Source organism: Poecilia formosa, unplaced genomic scaffold (assembly GCF_000485575.1).
Source record: "Poecilia formosa unplaced genomic scaffold, Poecilia_formosa-5.1.2 Scaffold103, whole genome shotgun sequence".
Taxonomy (NCBI): domain Eukaryota; kingdom Metazoa; phylum Chordata; class Actinopteri; order Cyprinodontiformes; family Poeciliidae; genus Poecilia; species Poecilia formosa.
This window is the reverse complement of record NW_006800042.1, coordinates 1,373,479-1,395,713: the sequence shown is the minus strand read 5'-3', so window position 1 is coordinate 1,395,713 and position 22,235 is coordinate 1,373,479. Positions and strand designations below refer to the sequence as shown.

The 22,235-nt window shown below is 38.6% G+C and overlaps 2 protein-coding genes across 2 annotated transcripts; both read right to left on the bottom strand.

Moving 5' to 3' along the window:
- Positions 1-585: 585 nt before the first annotated feature.
- On the bottom strand, positions 586-17,770 carry lnpep (leucyl/cystinyl aminopeptidase). Its single transcript, XM_007559260.2, has 22 exons — positions 17,365-17,770; positions 14,984-15,078; positions 13,519-13,721; positions 12,313-12,424; positions 12,011-12,235; positions 11,732-11,922; positions 11,424-11,562; positions 9,677-9,811; positions 9,419-9,539; positions 9,174-9,325; positions 8,954-9,067; positions 8,736-8,867; positions 7,794-7,928; positions 6,859-7,013; positions 6,695-6,783; positions 6,429-6,612; positions 5,670-5,826; positions 5,270-5,454; positions 4,921-5,082; positions 4,190-4,330; positions 3,996-4,077; positions 586-3,303 (listed from the first exon to the last, which is right to left on the bottom strand). Exons 1-22 carry the CDS (start codon positions 17,390-17,392, stop codon positions 3,172-3,174), a joined length of 3,069 nt encoding a protein of 1,022 aa, XP_007559322.1. The 5' UTR covers positions 17,393-17,770; the 3' UTR covers positions 586-3,171.
- A 2,011-nt stretch (positions 17,771-19,781) lies between these two features.
- LOC103142986 (endoplasmic reticulum aminopeptidase 2-like) lies at positions 19,782-22,234 on the bottom strand (the record flags this gene model as incomplete). The annotated part of the gene is made up of 5 exons (XM_007559334.1): positions 19,782-20,196; positions 20,648-20,729; positions 20,974-21,114; positions 21,239-21,400; positions 22,149-22,234. Coding segments are annotated over 5 exons (618 nt in total), but the record flags the coding sequence as incomplete, so codon positions are not given.
- Position 22,235: the final 1 nt, after the last annotated feature.

Here is a 22,235-nt window from a genome sequence, read left to right as displayed (position 1 = left end):
TCTGCTGCTTTCACATAGAAATTTTCCACATTGTTTACGTTTCTGATTTAAATTATTTAATTTAGAAAAATCCTGTCGACCCTGAAGTGGAGGGGATTGGCTACAACTGCATGTGAAATAAGCAGCAGTAATGTCAGTAGATATGAAAAGCAAAATTATTTAACCCCAACCAGAACCAGCATGTTTAAAGATTTTTCTGAAGGATGGTAAATGCCGTTCAGTGTGATAACATCAAACACAGAAAATTAATAAAACCGACTTAAAATCAGTAACAACGTGCTGAACATCCGTCAGTAATAATAATATGTCCAATGCATTAATGAAACCTGAAGGAAAAGTAATGAAAAGATGGGCAAATTAAACTCATTGTAAACATTATAATTAGAAATCGCTCAATTAAAGAATTTGATATAAAAATTTTGTAGTCAAGAAGGAATCTCAACCATGAAGCTACAAAATTTTCTAAGGCTGAAAGAAAATGTGCATATAATCATATTTACATGTAAATATATATATATATATAGTTTTCTTTTATATTTTACAATAAACAATTGGCATTGTACAATGAAAGTCACTAAAGAAGAGTTGGATGCAGATGAGCTTTATTTGGAGTGTCAGTAATGATAATAAATGAAACAGTTTGCTTCATGAAAGAGGCTTGTAAAGCACAGGAACTTCAACTTTGGGCAGTTTTTGACAAAAAGAAAAACAAAATGTAAAAAAAAGAAAAAAAGGACAGATGAACAATGTGGGAAACTGATGAAAATGGAGTTCCCTTTCAATTTTGAATGTTTTTTTTAAGTAGCTTAGTTGAACAATTTGTGCAGATTTCAAGCAATAAAATCCTGAAAGGATATGAAGGACATCATCTCAGTGCAAAAACAAAATGTTTTACAGTTTCACTGTGAGCATGGCGCTATTATGTAACAGAAAGATATTTGAACAAAACTGAGTGAAATCCTTTCAGCAAGTAGAATCAGTGAGAGGACAAAATAACTGGCTCAAATATTAATGATCTTTACGCAGATTTAAACTGTGATGAGACACTTTACTGATTCAGTCATTTGCTTTTGTCTTAATTTCTTCTGCTTTGGAAACTTATAAACCCGTTATCTTCACACTTTTAAAGACTTGATTTTTCTACGTTTCTAAATAAATTACTACAAATCCATTTGAACCCGTTGAATAGTCGTCACATGTCGTTATCTGCAGGTTCAACAATGATTTTTGGAGTAAAACAAACATAATGCGTTTGCAGCATCTGGACAAATTTCAATCAACTCTGTTTTGAAAATGTTTGGACTGTTCCAACAATATAATATGATAGACTAAAAACAGATTACTTAAAGCACAGTTGAAAAAAATTTGGTGTCTTTATTTTGTTTCAAAATATTTTTAAAAAACATCAGCTGTAGTGCTTTGTTGAATATTTTAAACCCAGTTTAGGAACCACAGGTTCAGTTTAATCTGAACTTAATGCTGTCTGGAGACCAAACAGGGAGTTCAATAATAATTCTTCACTATGCAGAACCAAGATACTCCTGGGTAAAATGTTAAATTTGGCAAGTCAAAGACAAAAGCATGGGAATTTAATATAGATAAATGTCAATTTGTTTTTGAAAATGTAAGAAAGATAAAGAGTAAAATCAAGCATGATTTAAATTTCTTTTAGTTATCCAGATTTGGAAAATGCTAAAAAGCAATTTCATACTTTTCAAGAACCTTTTGCACCATCGAACCCGTCGAGAACAGAGGCTTCATCGCGTCGCCTCGTCTTGAGGTACCTTTAGGAGGAACATCTTCACGGATCTCTTGAGTTCCCTTTGTGGGCGTAAATGACACTCAGTATTATGTAACGACGCCGTTTTTAATGTGTGAAACCAAACAAAACCACGATAAACGTAACAGGAATCTGAAGAAAAGTACCTCTCTGGACGTGCATCTGTCTTTAAATAACATTTCAGAAATCAAAGAGTCACATGTGAAGGATGTTAATAAATAACTACTTCCGAGGAGTGACACGCAACCTCTGTGTGTGTGTTTTTTTTTAGACTAATAAACAACAAATTATCAATAAGTACAGACAGATAACAAACACAGATGCCTGGTATCTCTAATATGCACAGTAGCCCTTGTAACGCAACATTCATCAGCAAACGACCTTCTTTTGGTTGTCTAAGTAAGGAAATACGAAAATAACAAAAAAGGAAAAAAAAAAAAAAAGCTTTGACCTGGACTCAAAATAAAACTTTACACTATACACAAACACAACAGATATCAAGTTGTAAAATATTAAAAGTCAATATCTCTAAAATAGTACTTCCAAAAGCACATTGCTGACAGTATTTACATTATTGTTACAACCTCACACAGGTATAGACTAAAAAAAAAAAGAAAAAAAAAACAATAAAGAGAGTAGAGGCAATAAAAGTAGAGTAAAACATGTGGATCAGAGCTGAAACTAAGTAAAGAAACCGTTTGGCTCCAGTGTTGGCCGCCTGCTCTCACACCTGCTGTAAGACACATTGGGTGATTTAAACCTGCACTGGGTTTCAGCACATCCTCTACTGCACACAGTGGGAAGGTTTCTCACTACATTCAACTGATGCCAAAAACAGTTTGGCGTTTTAAACCATCAATTAATCATCTAACCTGACTAGCATCAACATGGCAAAACTCTTTAGTTTACAGGAGTGACGGGGATCCATTTCGCAAAACCGCATCTCTCACTTCCTCACTGCTGAGGAACGTCGCGCCGCCTCGTCTTCGTACATGAATTGGATGTTTCGAAACATTTTGTAGCCTAAAACGGTTGGGTGTTTGCGGCGCGGCAGGGGCGGAAGGAGGTCCGTTTCGATCTTTGAAGCACGATTGTCTAATAAAGCACAAGGTTTTGATGAGAACTGCGGAGGAGGTTTGGTCGACAGCATAAAACACAAGGAGTGTGTGTTGAGTCTGACAACAATCAGAACCACCCTGAGCTACCAAGTGAAACTGACAGGACTCATCTCAGAAACCTTTCGTCCAGAAGGAGCTTTTGATTATTTGCTCTGGTCTGGATACTGGGAGTTAAGGGACAGAGTCCAGAAATAGTGCAAACACTGCTGCTGTCTTGAAGATGCACCCCCCACCTGCTCGCTGTCGGGGCGGATTCAGGCTGACTTAACCGTCCTAAAGAAATTTTCTCATAGCTTGTAAGTTGTTTTCCATCCACCGTTTGTTCAGCCTGATGGTTTCCAGAGCCTCCTGCACGCTCCTCATCTGAGAGCCACGCTGCTTCAGGCTGGAGAAGAACGCCTGAACCTGTAAGAGACACAGAGTGATCCAAGGACTCTTGATCATTCAAAGCATTTTTACAAACGTTAACGTACTGATATCCTTTGAACTTGTTTTTGTCACATTACAAACTCAGACCAACACAACAAGTAGGGCATAACTATATTTCATACATGGTTTTAACTACTAAAACCCCTGAAGAGTGTGGTGTGCATCTGCATTTAGCCACAGTGAGTCAAGGCTTTGTAAACCAGACGCTGCCGGAAGTATTTTTGCGTTTCTTTTTACCGAATTTGAAAATAATTCTCCAAACATCTTTACTAATTTTTGCCTATTCATCTTTGCAAAATAACTCAAGCACAGTCAGATTAGGAGGAGACAACAACTGCCATAAAAGTCCAAATGCACATCAGTCTGGGCTTTGACTGGGCCATTCTTACACATGGATCTGCTTTGATCTAAGCCATTTCATTGTAGCTCTGGTTGTGTGTTTTGGGTCATTAAACTTCCAACCCAGTCAAGTCTTTTGCAGGATCTGCAGATTTCCTATTGACTCTGACCCCACCAGAAAAAAATGACTAGTCAAGTGACTTGTGAAGCCAATATTCTACACTGGGTTTTATCTCAGGGCATCAGAACAGAGCCGGTTCACAATTGTGCGCTCCTCTGTGTTTGTCAATCCCATGAAACCATATTGTACATCTCCAATATATACATACCTGATCAAGATGTGCCTGTGTGGAGAACTGGGAGGTAGTGGATTTGACGATTGTCTGAATGGCAAAGGAGCCAAGAGGAAACCTGCAGCCAGAAGAACAGGAAGCTATAATGACACTCAGAAGTCCAGATCCTTTAATTAGCAGGTAAGTTAATCCTGTAATGTATTTTAAGAAAGGGATCTGATGAGACTTGCTTCTCTATGAGGCGGTCCCAGTTTACTTGGATAAAATCCCAAGCAAACAAATAGCCAGCAAACCCGTGACACACGGTGTTGATGATCAGAGGCAGCTCCTGTGTCTGGATGATATCCCCATTCAGACCGGCCTTGAGAATCCTGCACAGATCAAAATAAAGAGAGTTTAGATCCAGCAAACAATGCGACCACAATGCAACAGGATGTTTGTAGTGTAAAGAAGGATATTGGGAGAGGAATAAAAATAAACAAAAAGCTTTTGTTTCCAGAATTTACCAGAGTTTCCTTTTATCGCCTTGACAACTCTGACCCGGTTCGCTTGTCTCTGCTGTAGCACTTGGAACAAACTGTCCAGTTTTGACCACAAAACCTTCTACTTCCTCATGTTTGCTCTGTCCATGGCTTGTGGCAAACTCCAAACTCGACTTTATTTCAATGTTTTTCTCGTCACTCGTCGATGAGGGTCAGATTTGTGTAGTGAAAGACTAGATTTGTTTTCTGCAGCTCCTCCAGAGTGACTCCATTTACTAATTTATTGACTTGTGAAGACGACTGACTGCACTAGATTTTATTTAGCATTATCAAAGAAAAGGAAAATGACTTTCAAGTAAAGATTTTGCTTTATGATATTAAATCCAAATAAGTCTAAGTTTATAGAGCAAAAATGTGGAAGACTTTAAAGAATTGCTGCGGATTTCAGCTTATATATATGTATACACACACACCCTTACCATGCAATATGACGTGGGTCTTGAGAGGATGCCAGGCCTTTTAGCATCTTTCGCTTCTGTGCATCATTGGTGGTAGTTGCGTACAAGGTCAACAACGCTTTCCAGCTGTCTTCTGACTGAGCTGCCACTGCAAACACAGCTTGCTGCAAATCACCTGGGATCCTACGGAAGTAAAAATGAAAACACAAACGTGAGAATCTTTATTTTCAGGGCTCTTGCTTTACTCTTCCTGCTAACGCACATTTACTGAACTCTTACATAATTAAAGGCTGTTACTGTTTGCAAAAGGATGTTGAGGTGATTTTTTTTTTTTATATAAAATCATTCAGTTCCTGAGTTCTTTACTTACTTGTTGGTGTAATTGCAGTCAGTGTAGTTTTTGAACAGGGATTTGGCTTTTTCAACACAGCCGTCATTATTCAGAGCGCAGGCCGTTGAGACGAGGGCTGAGCGCAGCTCCTGCTTCGACAGACTCTGCTCCTCCTTCCAGGTTTGACTTTCCATCAAAGAACCAAACTGACTCAGAATGTAAGTCTGTTGCAGAGAGAGAAAAAATTATAAATAACTCTTCTCCAATTCCACAGCACCATTTGGACTTATTTTACAAAAGTAATAAGGCAGGTTACATCTTAAAGTGCTCATCCTTTAAATTTAATGCTAACAAACAATAAAAATAAAAAAATCAGTTTTGCTATTTAGATGAAATTTAAACACCAACTGACTTTCCAAAGCACTCATTTGTAAAGTACCTTCATGCGAGATGCCAAGTCGGACTCCTGCCTTTTATCGAGCAGCCTGTAGATGCTGTTCAGCTGCAGCAGAGCTTCTGTCACAGGAGCCGTCTCCGTTTCGTTAGGCATGAAGCTCAACATGTGGCAGACTTGCTCAAAAGGGACACGCCCCAGTCTAACGACCAGACAAAGCAGGGAGAAAAGGTCGAACACTGAAGTGAAATATTGGAGTATTTAATCACAGAATACGCATGTATCTCAGCTATGTAGAACATTACTGAAATGTTGATTTATTAAATTAATTCAACACAACTCTGAACCAGAGAAAGCAGCAGACATGTTTTACCAGAGGTAAGGAGATAAAAAAACAAAAAAAAACTGGACTGTTGCTCAGGCGCTCAAAGTCCTCTTATCAGATTAAATTAAATTTTAATTTGTAAATCAAGGTTACAGATTCTGGAGGAAAATGCAGAATCGCCACATCGTCTACAATTAGTGTCTATCTGGGAAGACGAGTCATCTGCTGGTGTTGGTCTGCTGTGTTTTATCAAGCCCAAATTCAGCGCAGGCATTTACCAGGACATGCTAAGACGCTGATTTAAGACTTGACATCCATCCTCCCTACCAAAAGTAACAATGCCTGCCTTTAATGATCCAGGTTTATCTGCACTTGATCAATCAAGTGTCAATCAATCAATCCAGTAACTATAATTTAGATGAGCTGAAGGGTCCACTTGGTGCACTCACAAAGTAAGAAAACAATATTCAGATGTTTACCTGGAGAGAGCAAAGGTGTTATGTATGACCGAGGCTCGGTCTTCAGCTGTGAGAACGCTGATGTTTTCAGACAAAGCATCATGAATAGCATTCCAACCATCTTGTCCGTAATCGACAACGTAGAAGCCGGTGTTCTTGTAGTTCAATTTTATCCACTTTACGCTTTCTGGCACCTTTAAACTTCCTGAAACACACAAACGTTTGTCATTGCACACAGTGTCTAAAACAATGAGAGTGTTACAGCAGGGTTAAGTGCTACACCGTACCTGACTTTTCACTCAGACTGAACATCTGTCTGCACTCCGGGGCCAAGCTACAGCTGTCGTTCACCAACGTGATGGGGATATTCCACCGTCTGAAACGGAGATCGCAGCACCGTTGGGTTTTGTGTTGCATTTCTCATACTGATGAGTGTGTTGACGAAACCCACCTGGGTGCTTTTGTGGTGTTGTCAGATGTGAGCAGAAAAGGCTCCTGGGAGAAGGTCGCCATGTCGCCTTTGCGACTCAAAGTGACCAGCGGGAAGCCTTTCTGTGATGTCCATGAACTCATCATCTCAGAAATATTCCTAAGCGGGGTGGAAACCTGAAACATGCAGGGAAGAAGGAAGTGTTACAGATGAATGATAGAGATTTTGATGAAGATAAAAAAAATAAAAATATTAAACGGATGTAGATAAAGGAAAAATCAAACATCTGTTAGCAGAGTTCAAGACCCTCTAATGCAGCTTTAGTTTAAAACCAAACCAAAGTGGGTGATGAGGATCAATATGCGATGAACAGGCAGCAGGAAGGAAACGTTACGCTTGCACACAACTAATCAGTAAACTGATGATTTACTATATATACTTTTGCTATATAGTATAAAGATCCTGGGAAAATAATCTAGTTCTTCAAAATAGTAAAACTAACAAAAAAAGGGTTCTTATTACAGGAAACAACGTACAGCTTTCGGTCTGCATGGAAGAGATGTGATGACAAAGATCTCTGGCCAGAGATGAAGCGATGAGGTTTTTACGTGCCTCTACCAGTTTTTCTTTAAGAGCCAACCTGTTCATTCTTATTTTCTTTTTAAGCACTAAAAACAACTCATTTGTTCATTCATAAATCAACTTAAGAACGATAGCAAAACAAAAAGCTGCAGGCAAATTGACAGCAGTTCTAAATCCAGCGTAAAATCTACTACTTGTGTTTGCAGACTGAAACAGGAGCTTTCAAGTGTTAATGCATCCATTGAAAATGAAATAAATTCAGATGTATCCATGTTGGACATGCATGCCAAGGGTAAGAGTCAGTCGATCACCTAACTAAGACATCATTTAAATACACGTGCACATATTGACCCCATGTAAAGGCATCCACATACCTGCATAAGGCTGTTCCAAAGGTCCATGGTTTCTGTATTTGATCCCCTAAATGAGTTCAGATAGTGAATAATGCCCTTTTTGAACTGCTGCTCCTTTGGCAACGACACATTCAGCATCAGGAGAATTGAAGCTCCCTGGAGAGCAGAGGCACAAAACACCAACAATTAAAACCATTAGCCACAGCTGCAGCCGACTGTGAGGACCAGCAGAGAAATTTCTCTGAAGTAAGAAATTGGATATGAATATTTGGCAAAAGAACGTGGAGTCTCCAGTAAACTAGGCAAGTTATAAACTACCCTAATGTATCTTTGCCTTTACGAAGCCAGGCTTTCTGGTAACCTTTAAAAATTATCTTGTTCAATAGTTCTATGTGCTTTTTAAATGCTTTTTATAGTTTTTCTTTGAACTTTGGCTGCTTTTCAACCATTTTCTGTTCACTTTTTTTTTTAAAAGTAATTAAACATAATTGCAAATTGTGATGAGTTGGCTTAAAAATAGGAAAGCGGGCAAATGGAGGACAAAGAAGCAGCATAAGGCAAAAACCAGCATCAACAGCAGATGAATAGTATGTGAAGGACATCTCTTCAAGAAACTGGAAAATAATCCAGCAAAGACTTGAGAGATACTTCTTTTATTTTAAATGTAATAAAAGAAGTGACCTATCAGAGTAATAAGAGGTTATTAATCCCTAATAACATTAACATGTATATTCCTAGGGATCTAACACAATAAACGCATATTATTCTGTTGATTCACTGGCTGATTATCAGGTTCTGAACTTAGAATAAGTGCAAAATCAGTTAAAGAAAGAGCAAAAAACATTTAGCAACATCTGTGACAGAAAACAAAAAAAAAAAGAAAAGTGAACTCTTCTTGGAAGCAAGACAAAGAAATCTTGGTCAAAGACCTTTTTGTATTTTATATAACACTCAAAGCTGTACCTTTTCATAGGAGACTGAGTCAAACATTTCCTCGATTTGCTCTGGCGTGTTAACCTCTGTCGACACAGGGTGGGAGGAGTTTAGAGCATCTTTGTCCAGGGCTCTGAACCGCACAGTCAGGAATAAATTACCCTGCAAAACAAAGACTCGTTGAAAAAGTTCTCAAATTCATCCGCCAGAAATATTATGTACTCACAGGTCAAACGTTTCAAACCTACAGTGTCCAAACTGGGCAGTATTTCCTGCAGCGACATGTACTCCATGTAGGTGGCGAAGCCTTCGTTGAGCCACAGGTCATTCCACCAGCTCATGGTTACCAAGTTTCCAAACCACTGAAACACAGAGATGGACCAGCAAACCAAACATAATCACACTCTTTGCTCCTTTCAAAGAGGTGTCAGTCAGAAAATTTTTTTAAAAATCACAAAAAATAACTACCTGATGAGCGAGCTCATGGGCTATTACGGAGGCTACTACTTGTTTTTCGAGAGAGGAGGAGTTCTTGTCCAGCAGTAAGGTGGTCTCCCTGAAAGTGATGAGCCCCCAGTTCTCCATGGCTCCTGCCAGGAAGTCAGGAATGGCCACCAAGTCTGACAAAACAGAAATGAAGAAAAACTGTAACAAATGATAAGAAAAAGAGGTGTAGAAAGATAAATGTTGTACAGGCCAGTGGCTCTGCTCACCTAGTTTCTTCAGTGGGTACTCAATCTCAAAGAATTCGTTGTAAAACTGCAGCAGTTTGGAAGCCGTGTCCAAAGCGAAGCTGGTCTGTTCGGTCTTATCTGGCACCGAATACACAGAGACCTACAACCAACAGACGTGGATGTGCATCACAAACAGACGCAAAGTAAAACACAACACCAACGCGATGTTTTTTTCAAATTAATTATTGACGATTATGGTTTGAACGCACAGCAAAACACGGCCGTTCTTAAACCTACTTGTGTTCCTGAAGCACTGCTGCTGACAGAGGTGAAGTTAGCAACAACGAAGGCCACCAGGTAAGTGCTCATGTTGACGTTGGTCTTCTCAAACTCATCCTGCTCGAGGCCACTGGAAAGAGGCGTGGTTCTGGCCTGAAACGCAGAGTGCTAGAGTTGGGCAACTGCAAGGCCAACATGCAGGGAAATAAAGGTGGTTTTGAAAATCAGAAAGTAAGGAAATAAAAACTGTGCCCACAAGAGGAGCTGCAAGCCTGTCTAAGACAGCAGTGCACACTACAAACAGATTTTGGTTGGTACATCCCATCAGCTGGATGTGTGGCTTGGGCTTTTACTTTCTTGTTCTAAAATTTTGCCTTAAGGTTTCCACAAAATGTTATCAGTATGTCATCTACGTTGAGAAGCCCATTAGTCACTCCTGCAAAAAAAAAAAAAAACACCCACAAAACATGATGCTGCCACTGCCATAGGTTCCCCCCCCCTTTTTCCTCAAATATAACAATGGTTATTGGGCTTCATTTAAACTGTTGATTTATCCCACCAGGAGACGTGTCTCCCATGACTCTAATCTGTTTTATACGTTGTGTTTTGAGTAATGGGCTCTTTAAACACCAGGTGGCCTTTCAGCCCATGTTGGTACTTGTTCTCATCAGCTTCAGCCAGAATCACCTGGGCTTTCCCAAACTGTTTAAAGACGTAGTAATCCGACTTCATGTAAATACCTACATCTGAGCAAAGTAGTAAATTATGTCTTTTGTTATTCTGGCATTTGGCAAATATAAATAATGTTGGTAATCGTAAATGTTCTCTAAACAAGAAAAGTTCATGTTGAGTTAATGTGACACAGTGAGGAAAATACGGTTGTTTATCTACACGGTCTGTAAACACTGATTTTAACTGTAGCTCTTGTAAAGGATTTTTAAGCAGTTTAACCAAACATATGCAACACAAAACTGAGCTCTGTCTGTTGTAATAATTTACAAATCTGAAAAAATATATAGATGATCATTGTTCCAAGCAAACTGGGAAAATGGAGACAAACTACACAACTTTTGCTGTCTTCACGGATTTAGAAATAGTTGGCTTTTGAACAAGCAGACTGGTTCTGCAGATTTTTGTTTGATGACTCACAGATCAGGGATCACACACTGAACAACTGGACATGGAGGGATCATAAACTACAGGATTCATCAAACCAACTAACGTCGTCTGAACACTTCAAACTCTTGCAGGACAACAATTTGAGGCGTAAACAATCGTACCTGTAGGTGGCGGTAAAAGAAGAATTTCAACAAGTTCTCATGTATAATCATAATGTATAATCATGTATAATCTGGATTATTTTTATGGGAGGTTTTTTTATGTGCTGCAAGATGGAGACTTTTTATGTGGGGTCAGTAGAAATGACGTCCAGCATTGGTTTTATTCTTAAAACTCTTAATATTTATCCCTTGACAGAAAGTACACAAATATTTAAACTTCTAATTAAAAATGTTTTATACATAAATATAAATAATTTCAAATTGAACCGAAATCACACACAGAATGCACCGACACTATTTAGCAAATTTTTCAAATGTGTAAATTTGAGAGGATTTTTGCATTTAGGTTCTATTCTTCTTAATCTTATTCAATTCGGACTTACATCTGAGTTACTGATCTCATTTTTCACTTGCTCGTAATGGAAGCAGAGCACTCTATTTGGACCCTTTTTTATCTTACAGGTAAATCACTAATTGAACAATACCTTTGGCATGTTGGAAAGACTCATGTAGCTTGGTTTCCTGTTGATTTTTATCAGGAAGGTGGCTTTGAAAGACGGCTCATCAAAACAAGGGAAGGCCTTCCTGGCTGAAAGCGGCTCAAACTGTGTTGCTGCAAGAACTCTATGAATAAAAGATGAAGGTTATTAGGCACATATTTTCCAATCAATAACAGAAGTCAAACATGCTTTTTATTGTTGTCTTCATAGCCTTCATTAGTGTCCCAGCAAGAGACATCATCAACATGTCCTTCGCACACAGATTTAACACAAATATTATTCAGAAAATTTACCTTTTGTTTCCGAGTTTATCAGTGTATGAGCTATTGTAGAAGCCATCGTAGCTGTGTGAGAGGTTAGCATTGTATTCAAATGTCAAAACACACTGTTGGTTTGTTTTCAGTTCCTCCGGGAACTTCACAGCAATCTGCTGTTGGTGTATGTTCTCCAGTACTTTCACGTCACTGGCCTGCCCATTGTCCAGCTGGAAGAGAAGACGTGTCCAATGAGCAACAAGACGGAAAGAGAAAAGGCCAAAGTTAATTACTTAACCAATTCCCTTTCAACCCAACCTTAAACGTAGCTTTGGTAATGTTGAGATTAGCAGCATGGAGCACAATCCGGTTTGTGTTGTGAAGCACAGACATTTTAATGGCAGCTTTGCCAGTAAAGGTCATTCTGTCGAGGTCGGGGGTGAAGGTGAGGTCATAGCTGAGAGGCTTTATGCTGCGAGGCAGTCGGAGTTCGGCCCATGGGAACAGTTCTCCGTTTGTGGAATTTGGCGGAGGACAACCAGCCTGTAGACGGACAGAGGTTAGAAAGTGAGCCAGAGTGTCAAACAGGTATATAACCTCTTAAGAGTTATTCTCCCTACCTTGGTGAAGGTGCAGCCAGGTAGGAAGTACAGCACCATGGTCAACGAGGCTGCAATGACCAGGACAAACACACACACAACCATGGTACGAGCGGAGGGTCGTGAACATGACCTGAAAACAAAACAAAACAAAACAAAAACATCAATATTACCGTTTTAATCAACTGGGATAGATCCGTCAGCTACCCCTCCAAACCATTAAATCAGGAAGTCAGAGGATGCTGGTGGAACCTCAGACTATTTAAAACCTGGGGTGACAGATCCTCCAACGCTGTAGGCCACCTCCTCCATTACATTCTTTCAAAAAGCAGCTAACAACACCTTTTATAGACAAACTTTCATTGAACAAGAGTTTTTTTTTTATTGTTTTTATCACATGCTTTACATTTTTCCATGATTTATTTATTTATATTTTAACTGTTAAGCACTTTGTTGTTTTGATCCTGTTGTAAATCAAAACCCTGCATTTCCTTACTAATCTACTTATTACCTTTACAACAGAAAATATAAGACGTTTATTTGGGAGAATGTTCCTTTAATTCTGAAGTTAGTGATCCAACTTCAACTCCATTTATATTCAGTAAGCTTCATTACTAGAGACCCACCAATAAATCATCCAGAGCTCAGAGTCTGACACTTATTCCTCGATCGGCTCTGATTGATGATTGGCAGATTAAATTTTAGAAAATCTCAATATTCTTCCCAAGACAATAAGGGCATAAAAACTAAGAAGTCCCACTCTTTCTGGTAAATAAATGCACCAACCAACACCATGCACCTCGAGGCACTCTTTGTGTTTGCTAAACAAACAAATGACATCGGCAGGTCAAACTTCAAAGGAAGCAGGAAATGAGTGCCGGCCAGAAAACTCACGATCAATATCTCTATTTATTAGTTATTGCCAGCAAGTCAAACAAAATCTCTGTGTTCAAAACAAACTATATGAATTACAAACTTTTTCATAAAAAAGCAGTTAGTAGAAAATAAAGTAATGTCAAACAGTAAGTCCAGATCAGAAGTGGGAATCTTCACCTCTATATTAGGGGTGTATTTAAAGACACAATCCGCAAAAATCACTGGCAGATCGAAGTGAACATTCACTTAACAATGACACATCGCAGGATCCAACCATGACTAACTCCTGAGAGAAGATAATAAATCTAAAGAAACTATTAAAGACATCGACAGAAACGAGCTGAGCGTTACCTCGGTGGAGACTGCCTGACGTAAGGGGACGAGCTGGATCTGTGAGACGAGCTGCGGTTCATAAAGGACATTCCTAGGAGACGTGCAGAAGACTCACAGTCCTCTTCATCGTCATCCATGTCGTTTTCTCCCAGGCCACGCACCAGCAACCGTGAGCTGCGAGGCTCGTATGCCGCCTCATCCGGGTCAAGAGTGGGAAATGTCTACAGGACAAATCACTGTGTGATTATTCAGAGAAAAAAAAAAAAAGCCTTCCTGAGTAAACTATCAGTGGAAAGAGGAGAGGCACAGACACATCAAAACAGGTACTAAATTACAGGTGCTGCCTTGCTAATGTATTCATTCATTTTTTTCACATCACAGCAGCAAACTACTTTATTGGGATTCTGTAACAGATCAGCATAATGAGCGCTAAATATGAAATGGAAGGAAAAGTAGGAATGGATTTTAAGAAAGTTTAACAAATAAAAATCCTAAAGCTTTTTATTTGTTTGACTGACATTAAGTCCAGTGCGACCAGTTGCCTTCAGATGTCAGCAGTGTAGGAAAAAAAAAGGCTCCACCTGTGCGCTATTTAATCTCTGTGTAAATACAACAGTTCTGGTGGTGGCAGCATCATGCTGAGAGACTGCCTTTCCTCAGTAGGAACAAAGAAACCGGTTTTATTAGATTACTGATCCTGGAATAAAACCTGTTGCATACTGCAAACGACTTGGGGGGGAAAAAAAAGAGCAGAGAGAAGAACATTAACTATATGCTTTATATCAAAGCATATTCGTGTGTTAAAACGGCAATCAGCATAATCAGCATAATGGGCGCTAAATATGAAGTGGAAGGAAAAGTAGGAATGGATTTTAAGAAAGTTTAACAAATAAAAACCCTAAAGCTTTTTATTTGTTTGACTGACATTAAATCCAATACATCCAATTAGGAATCAGTGGAGAGACCTAAAAACTAATCTTCACAGACATCTCCCATCAAAACTCATTGAGCTTAAACTGTTTTGCAAACAAGAATGGGGAAAAACTTCACTCTGCAGAGACTAAAAGATTTACATCTCTTACTGTGAAAGTGAGTTCTGCAAAGTACTGTCCCCAGGGGGGGAGAGGGTGTTGAAAAGAAATACATGCAACATTGGTATCATTTTCATCCTGCTTTGCAAGAACGCACATCTTTGTGTTAGTCTCTCACGTAAAATCCCAAGAAAATATGTTGAAGGTTTTGGTTTTAAGTGAAGGTTTTGGTTTTAAGTGAAAGCTTCTGCAAGGCAACACAGGATCGCGTCCCAGTGTAAATTCATAAATAAAAACAACAGGAGGGGGGCATTATGCTGTTTGGCAAACTGTTACAAACATTCATCATATTCACCAGCACATCTGTTTGGTAACAACTAGATCATGTCACGAAATGTGCAATTTTGTGCAATTTTAGCTTTTTTCAATGATGAAAATATGAACTGGCATACTGGAAACGTGTTGGAGTCTTTGGCCAGATCCACCACATCAGGCTCTTCTTCAAACATGCTGTTCTCGATCATGTTCCTCGGCAGGTTAGCTCGCTCTGCGAAGCACAAAGAAAAGAAAACAAATGATTCTCGAACGGGAAATTGAGCCGTGTGTGAGAGAGGTGTACCCGAGCAGAATACAAATGTCGAATTACATTGGCACAAAGTGAGTTTGGTCTGTTTATGTTTGCAGACTTTGAGGGGTGAATTTTCTCATAACATGGTGACATATATGCAGTATTAATATGAACACTTGCTTCACCATTTCTACAGTTTCCTGTTAGTTAAAGGTATGCTTTCTACCTTTCCCCCCCCCTGCTTTGTGGCACCTTGACCTAGATAAAACAGGTTTGCCAGCCTGCACAGACATTTCAGTTCGCAAATAATTAAGATGGCTATCACTGAACAAATCTCACTGAGGTGGTTTATTTAGCTGCACAAAATCGAGCAACTACAGAGGCGTACAGCGGTTACGCCTCGATTGCTGAAGCACAAGCAACAGATTCACCGTCTTTGATTCGTCACGTGCAAAGCCTGAACGGAAAAAACCTTCACTTCCTCAAACCAAAATGCATCTTCAGCAACAGGAAAAGAATAAAGCTTTGTCTTACTAAACGGGTGCCATTTTCGGCCAGACAGACTCTTTACTCCCAAAGTAATTTGTGAAACAATCAGAAGCATGTTCAGCTTCCTAATTCAATAACTCCATTACTAAGATACTGTGCACTGTGTCCTGACAATCTAGCCATGCTTTTGTAGGTGATGAGCAGGGCATTGTATTATAAATCTGATGGATGCGAGTGGAAAGCAGAAACTGTAAACACCTTCTAAAGACACACTGTTCACTTTAAGCTGATGACAACAAACACAGCTGAGGTTTAACTCCACAAAAATATGTCAGCAGCCAAGGCAAGTGAAAGCGGTATCATCTGAGTCTGTGTTTGCTTAGTTATAGTGTTTCTGATATGACTTCTCTCTGTCTGGACCACGTTGCTGTGGCATGAACGTCTATTAATAGGCAAGGAGCTAAGTAGCTCAGTGCTGTGTAATGTCCAGAAGAGTTTATGACAAAAATAATAGCCAGTCAGTCACATTACGCTATGGATTTGATGACTTTTAACACCTGTGCGGTATTGCTATATTATCACTGTAAAATACAATAAATGTAACCAAAAAGACATGTTTGAGTGTGAGAGGGAGTGAATCGGTTTATTGCCAAACTAGGCCAATATAGTTTACATATTGGCCTAGTAAACCAATGTGCCAATATTGCTGCTTGTGGCTTTCGTGTTACTCAAAACATTTAGCATTGTTACCCTTACTGTCAAACCTAGCAAATGTATTCATGCTGCTTTAACATTTGACCACATTGTGACCACAAACTATGATGCATTTTATTTGGAGGGGAGAGAGGTTTGCAATACACCAACATGCATAACTGTATAATTTTCTCAATGCAGAACTGTAAAACATACTGGCGGCAGCAGCATCATGCTGTAGGGCATTCAGCTGAGACCAGGAAGTTGGTTAAGAGTTGATGAGACGATGGATGCAGCGATAGATAGATAGAGGCGTTTCCTTTCCCTAAAGTAACACACGACTTTGTGTCTATTTATATAACATAATCACCTCCAACATATGTTCAAAATTATTGTTTTAAAGTGAAAAAATGTGGAAAACCTTGAAGGGTCTGATTACTTTTGCAATAATCCACAGTTACATATGGATCAGTAGCTACAGTTTGTTCCTATGTTCAGCTCATGAACACACAACATAAACACCACATCTCTGCAGAGCAAATGTTAGAGTAGTTAGAGGTTGGTTTTGACATTCTTTCACTGTCTGATCAAAAATCTGATTGTGACATACAAGTTTGCTCTTGTGTCGAAAAAAAAGAGACAAACTCACAACCAAGATCTGTCAGAGATAAACAAAATAGGTAAGTTTTGAAAAAAACTGTGATTTTTTTTTCACAGTTTGCTTTATAGCTGATGCACTGTTTGCTTTAATAACGCCCAGGGACAATATAAGTGGTTTGAAACTATTTTATAACTCTTTATAAAACATTTCCAGTTATAAACTAATAGGCTTCAACCTGAGTAAACACCGCAGCAGTGCTTTCACTTTGAACAGGAAAACAATTTCCTGCTTTTGTTTCATAAGCTATCTTATAAATCCTAATCACAACGTTGTTTAGCTCACCATATCTAGTCTGTTTAGCATCCAGCAAAGTCAGTCAATGTAGCTGTCATCGTGTCACCGAAACACACCGACACGACAGTCATTAGCTGGCCTGCTGCTGGTAGCTAAAGACACTGCTACTCACCGTCTTCCGTCCTTACCTGCATTGTTACTGTCAAACAAATCCATGGTGATTTATCTGAAAGACTCCCTCTTGTCCAGAAAGAACTGGGAAAACTCTGGACGTTCAAGGACGTCCGACCGAGGACCAAGGCGATGTTTTCTGGCTAGCCACAGCACACCGCAGGCTCACAGTCAGTATCAGCAGCCTCCCCCCACTGTCACAGACTGAACAGCATTCAGACGGCTAATGTTAGCCGCTCCCAACTTTACCCCTCATGGTTTGCTTTTTAAGGAAAACGGGTAAACAGAATATATTTGTCTTTGTACTTAGCTACTTAAAACCGCGAAAACAAATCTCAGTTCAAAGTCTTAGGCCAGCTACAGTTGGATTAAATGACAGTTTTCCTCCAATCCCGACCAGTTGTTGACAACGTTCCGTCAAGTTGCAGGGATAACATCTAATTGGATGATACTGTCAGGGGGCGGAGCTAGCACGCTATACGTACAAATGTGCCTGAGTAGTTAATGTATTTGTTTAGCATCTGCAGGGTTTGCGTTGAAACAGTGGGTTACCGTCGACCATTTTCACCAAAAATATGCAACAATCCATCTCTAATGGCAGGCAGGTTTGTTTACTAGGTATTTGTCAAAATTGAAGATCAATACAGAATATAGCTTTTATACTTGTTTATGCTTAATTTATCATAAATTTGATCATTTTTCATCTTTGAGCAGAACATTAATTGATAATCCTATATTATTAATTTTTTTTCAGTATTACTATTTTTATAGTATATATAGTATAATCTATAGTATATCTTTGATTCGAGTGCCTTTGCTTTTAAAATATAAACCCCAGTTAAAACAACACAAAAAAGATGGAACAAGTTGTAGTGAATCCATTTATTTTCTAATTAACTTTGCTTTCTCTTTGAAACACAATGACAACAAAAAGTTCATGATACCCTCAGCCTGTCATCTCCCATATAACCCTTTTACTCTAACAAAAAACATTCCAGACATTTACAATTTCCCATTTACAAAACTGTTTCATTACCTAAAATATAGGTTTCACTTACAAAAATTCTCAAAAATATTTGATGCTTTTTTTTCTCCCCAGATAGCTGTCATTTCATCTGCTCATTCAGCCAGTTTCTCAGTGTTTCCAAGTTCCTCTGAACCCAGCGAATATTCTTCTGCACATTTTCCAAGGCAAGTTGTGTTGCTCTCAGCTGAGAAGACTGCTCTTTGATGGATTCAAAAAACAACTGCACCTTAGGGACAAAACACATGTAGAGATAAATTACCTAAATCATTAGCTTCACAACAAGTTTTCAGCTTAGTTTATGTTCAAGAATTAGACTCAAGACAGGCTCAACAAATTCCACCAAGGACTAGTCCAAGTAAATGCTTTCCCACAGAATGACCAATTTCTACTTGGAATTACTTTGTATCTGAAGTCAATTTAATATGAAAATATGCATAATAATAATAATAATAATAATAATAANCGAAAACAAATCTCAGTTCAAAGTCTTAGGCCAGCTACAGTTGGATTAAATGACAGTTTTCCTCCAATCCCGACCAGTTGTTGACAACGTTCCGTCAAGTTGCAGGGATAACATCTAATTGGATGATACTGTCTGGGGGCGGAGCTAGCACGCTATACGTACAAACGCACTTAAACACTTAACTAAGCTTGAGGACATTGCATTGTTCTAAACCAGGGGTCTACAATATTTACAATCCAAAAGTCATCCCTCCCCAGCCCCGCTAAATACAAATCGTTTACATGACCTATTGAAAAAACCTATAGTATATTCTTAAAAAACTACTCTTAAGAATTTTAATTATTTCTAAAGACCCAAAATTTCTACTTTTAGGCTTAAAATAAAGTAGCATACACCCTTTACAAACAGATGATGGACACATTCCTCTATGGCATGTTGATATTTGGGGAAATGATCTAAAAAAGAAAAAAAAATCAGTTTCCCCAGAAAAGTACATGCAATTACATGCAATTATGTCATTAAAAAAAAGGAGTTTATAGTGTGCAAAGGGAATTGAATAATGAAAAAGTCGGTCTACCATAGCAATTTCAAAATCAAATGACAGCATCAAGTGGTAGTTGAGGTTCAGCTTGCTAAATAACTAAATATTAGTGGGGTTGTATGTACACAATTGAGTGTTTTTATGTAATTTTAACTGTCTGGACAAGAGGAAATCTACAATGAATTTTAAAACTGTGCACCTAGATTTTGTTTTTAAAACTCACAAAAGTTGTACATTCCACCCATACAAAATGCAAATAAAACATTAAGTTATTAAATGTGACAGTCATGACCATAATGACTACAAATCTGATAACAGGTGAACCCACAAACATAGACACAAGGAGTGAACATATTGTGTTTGACTCAACTGCTGTGTTAAACACAACTCAAAGGCACCAGGAGAAACTGTGAATCGATTTATTGTGCTCCTGCTGATCTTTGCTGTCTTTGAAGTACAGATACACAATGAAAACAGTATTCATGAAACCCAGTCTGTCATCTGCCAATTTTACCAATCACATTGTTTTCTCTATCTAATGTAAAAAAAAATAGAATAATATTATCTTAAACAAGAAGATTTCAAAGCCATTCAAAATAACTCTCAGAACAATTTTACAAAATGTCTTTTTGCAGTTGTTGGCCCTCTAGCTCCTTTCTTTTTGCTGCCTATCATTTCATCTGCTCATTCAGCCAGTTACTCAGCACTCCCAGGTTCCTCTGAACCCAGCGAATATTCTTTTGCACATTTTCCAGGGCCAGCTGTGTTGCTCTCAGCTGGGAGGTCTGCTCTTTGATGGACTCAAAAAACTGCTGCACCTGTAATATAAAATACAGTCAAATGACCCATCTCATTTAATAATACTAGCACATGACAGAGAGGACTAACTGAAGTAAATGTATATTTTCATACAGAATTAGTTTTTGTTAGTGTTACACAATGCTGAAATAAAAAAAACAAGTGCTACAGAACTGGAGTGCCCCTGTCTATCTCTAAGAAACTCTTGAAGACTCCGTTGTTCAGGGAGTGTCTCCTACCATTGTACTTCATAATGCACTTCCCTATACTGCACTCCCTCTTTCTGTACTTTCCTCTATGCCTGCACTCTATTCTCCACTGACAGAACCTGACTAGGGCTCCTCCTTCTAAGTAGCTCATTAACTGTGTTATTAAGCACATTGTTATAGCAGTATTCAGCAGTTTTTATAGTGAGTGCCAAATTTATGAATATATATGCATACAAAGAATAGGATGAAAGTTGGAATTTACTTCAGTAAGTTCCTCTGGAAATGAAAATTGTTGTGTTGTTCCAATAATGATGTTTCTGATGCCGAATGAGCCTAATGGGAACCTGGATGTTAGACAGAAAAGAGAGTAAAATCAAGCAAAATCAAAGTGCTGCTTATAGCATATAAAAGATATCTGCACCAGTACATGCCAGAAATACAACTACTACCACTACTACTACAACTTTACATCTAAACTGCAGGGTTGGGTCCTATTTCCCCAAGTAGATGCATGAGCAAAAACAGTTTTTAAAAAGGATATACACAGTCATACAATGCCATCATGTGGCAGCAATTATTTAGACTAACTTTTCAACCAGTGCATCCCAGTTCTTTTTGACAAAGTTCCAAGCAAGGTGATGTCCTTTTGGGTTCCTTGCAATCATCAAAATAAGATAGGACAGGTCCTGTGATCGGATAACGTTCCCTTCAAGACCCATTTCTAATAATCTGGAACACAAACACATCAATTTACTTAATTTTTGTAATCCTCTGTGATAAAATTCAACTTCTTGTCACATGGTGGCAGCACCAGTTATTAAACAAAACATAGCAGATAAAGGTCCTAAAGCACCTTTGTAGCTTGTCTTTGTCTCTACTGCTTGTCAAAGCAGAAAGGATCTTATTTTTTTGGGCTTCAGAAAGAGAGTTCCTGTATGTATTCAGGAGCAAGGTCCAACCGTGGTCATTCTGGGCTCCTACTGAGAACACCGTCTCTGCCACGTCAGTCGGTAGGCTACAGTAATGAAAAGTACAGACAGTCATGCTACAGACCCAATAACACATCAGAGAATACGATCTTTCTTCTCAAAGACCAGCATGATTGATATTGTGAATTATTTAGGTATGTCTCCGCAAGGATGGACAACAAGGATGGACAACAAATCAATACCAATATATGTTGCGACAGACACGCGATCAATTTCAGCAGATAATACGTCTGCTAGAATATTCAATAATTTTACTGAACTCTGATCTAGAACCCCACAGCATTCTGGGAGATGTACGTAGGCAGAGGAAAGGCTTTAGTTTCTAAACCCCTCACAGTCAGCTAAGTAAGGGTTAGCACTCCTTGGTTACAACTTATTGAGTTTTGCCACCATGCTTAAGCATAACTGTTTAAAAAAAAAAAAACAATGGCTTGGAGGGAAAACTGTGGATAAACAGGCAGGTTCTGCCAGCTTGGCAATATATCAGATACTTTATCAACATCGACTGATATGAAAAATACATTTTTCAGCATATCTTTCAGCCCTACTGCAAGCTTATAGTGAAATTTATGATAGTACACATTTCATTTCACATCTTGCTTCACATCTTTCTCATAGAAGCAACCCAAATTTATGAAGCAACCCAAATTTGTAACACCGGCATGGTCAAGAAAATAAAGATGAATTTGCAGTTAAATGCTCTGTAGATGAATCCTTTCCTCTGTTCCTTTTTTTTTGTGATAAATTAAAATTGCAAAAATAGCAGAAACAGACTTTAATGTTCCGTTGGAATGGAGCCAGTCTTTGAAATGTTGGTTTGCACGCTCCAGACACGGTGGGTATTCCAGGTGACAAGCCAGA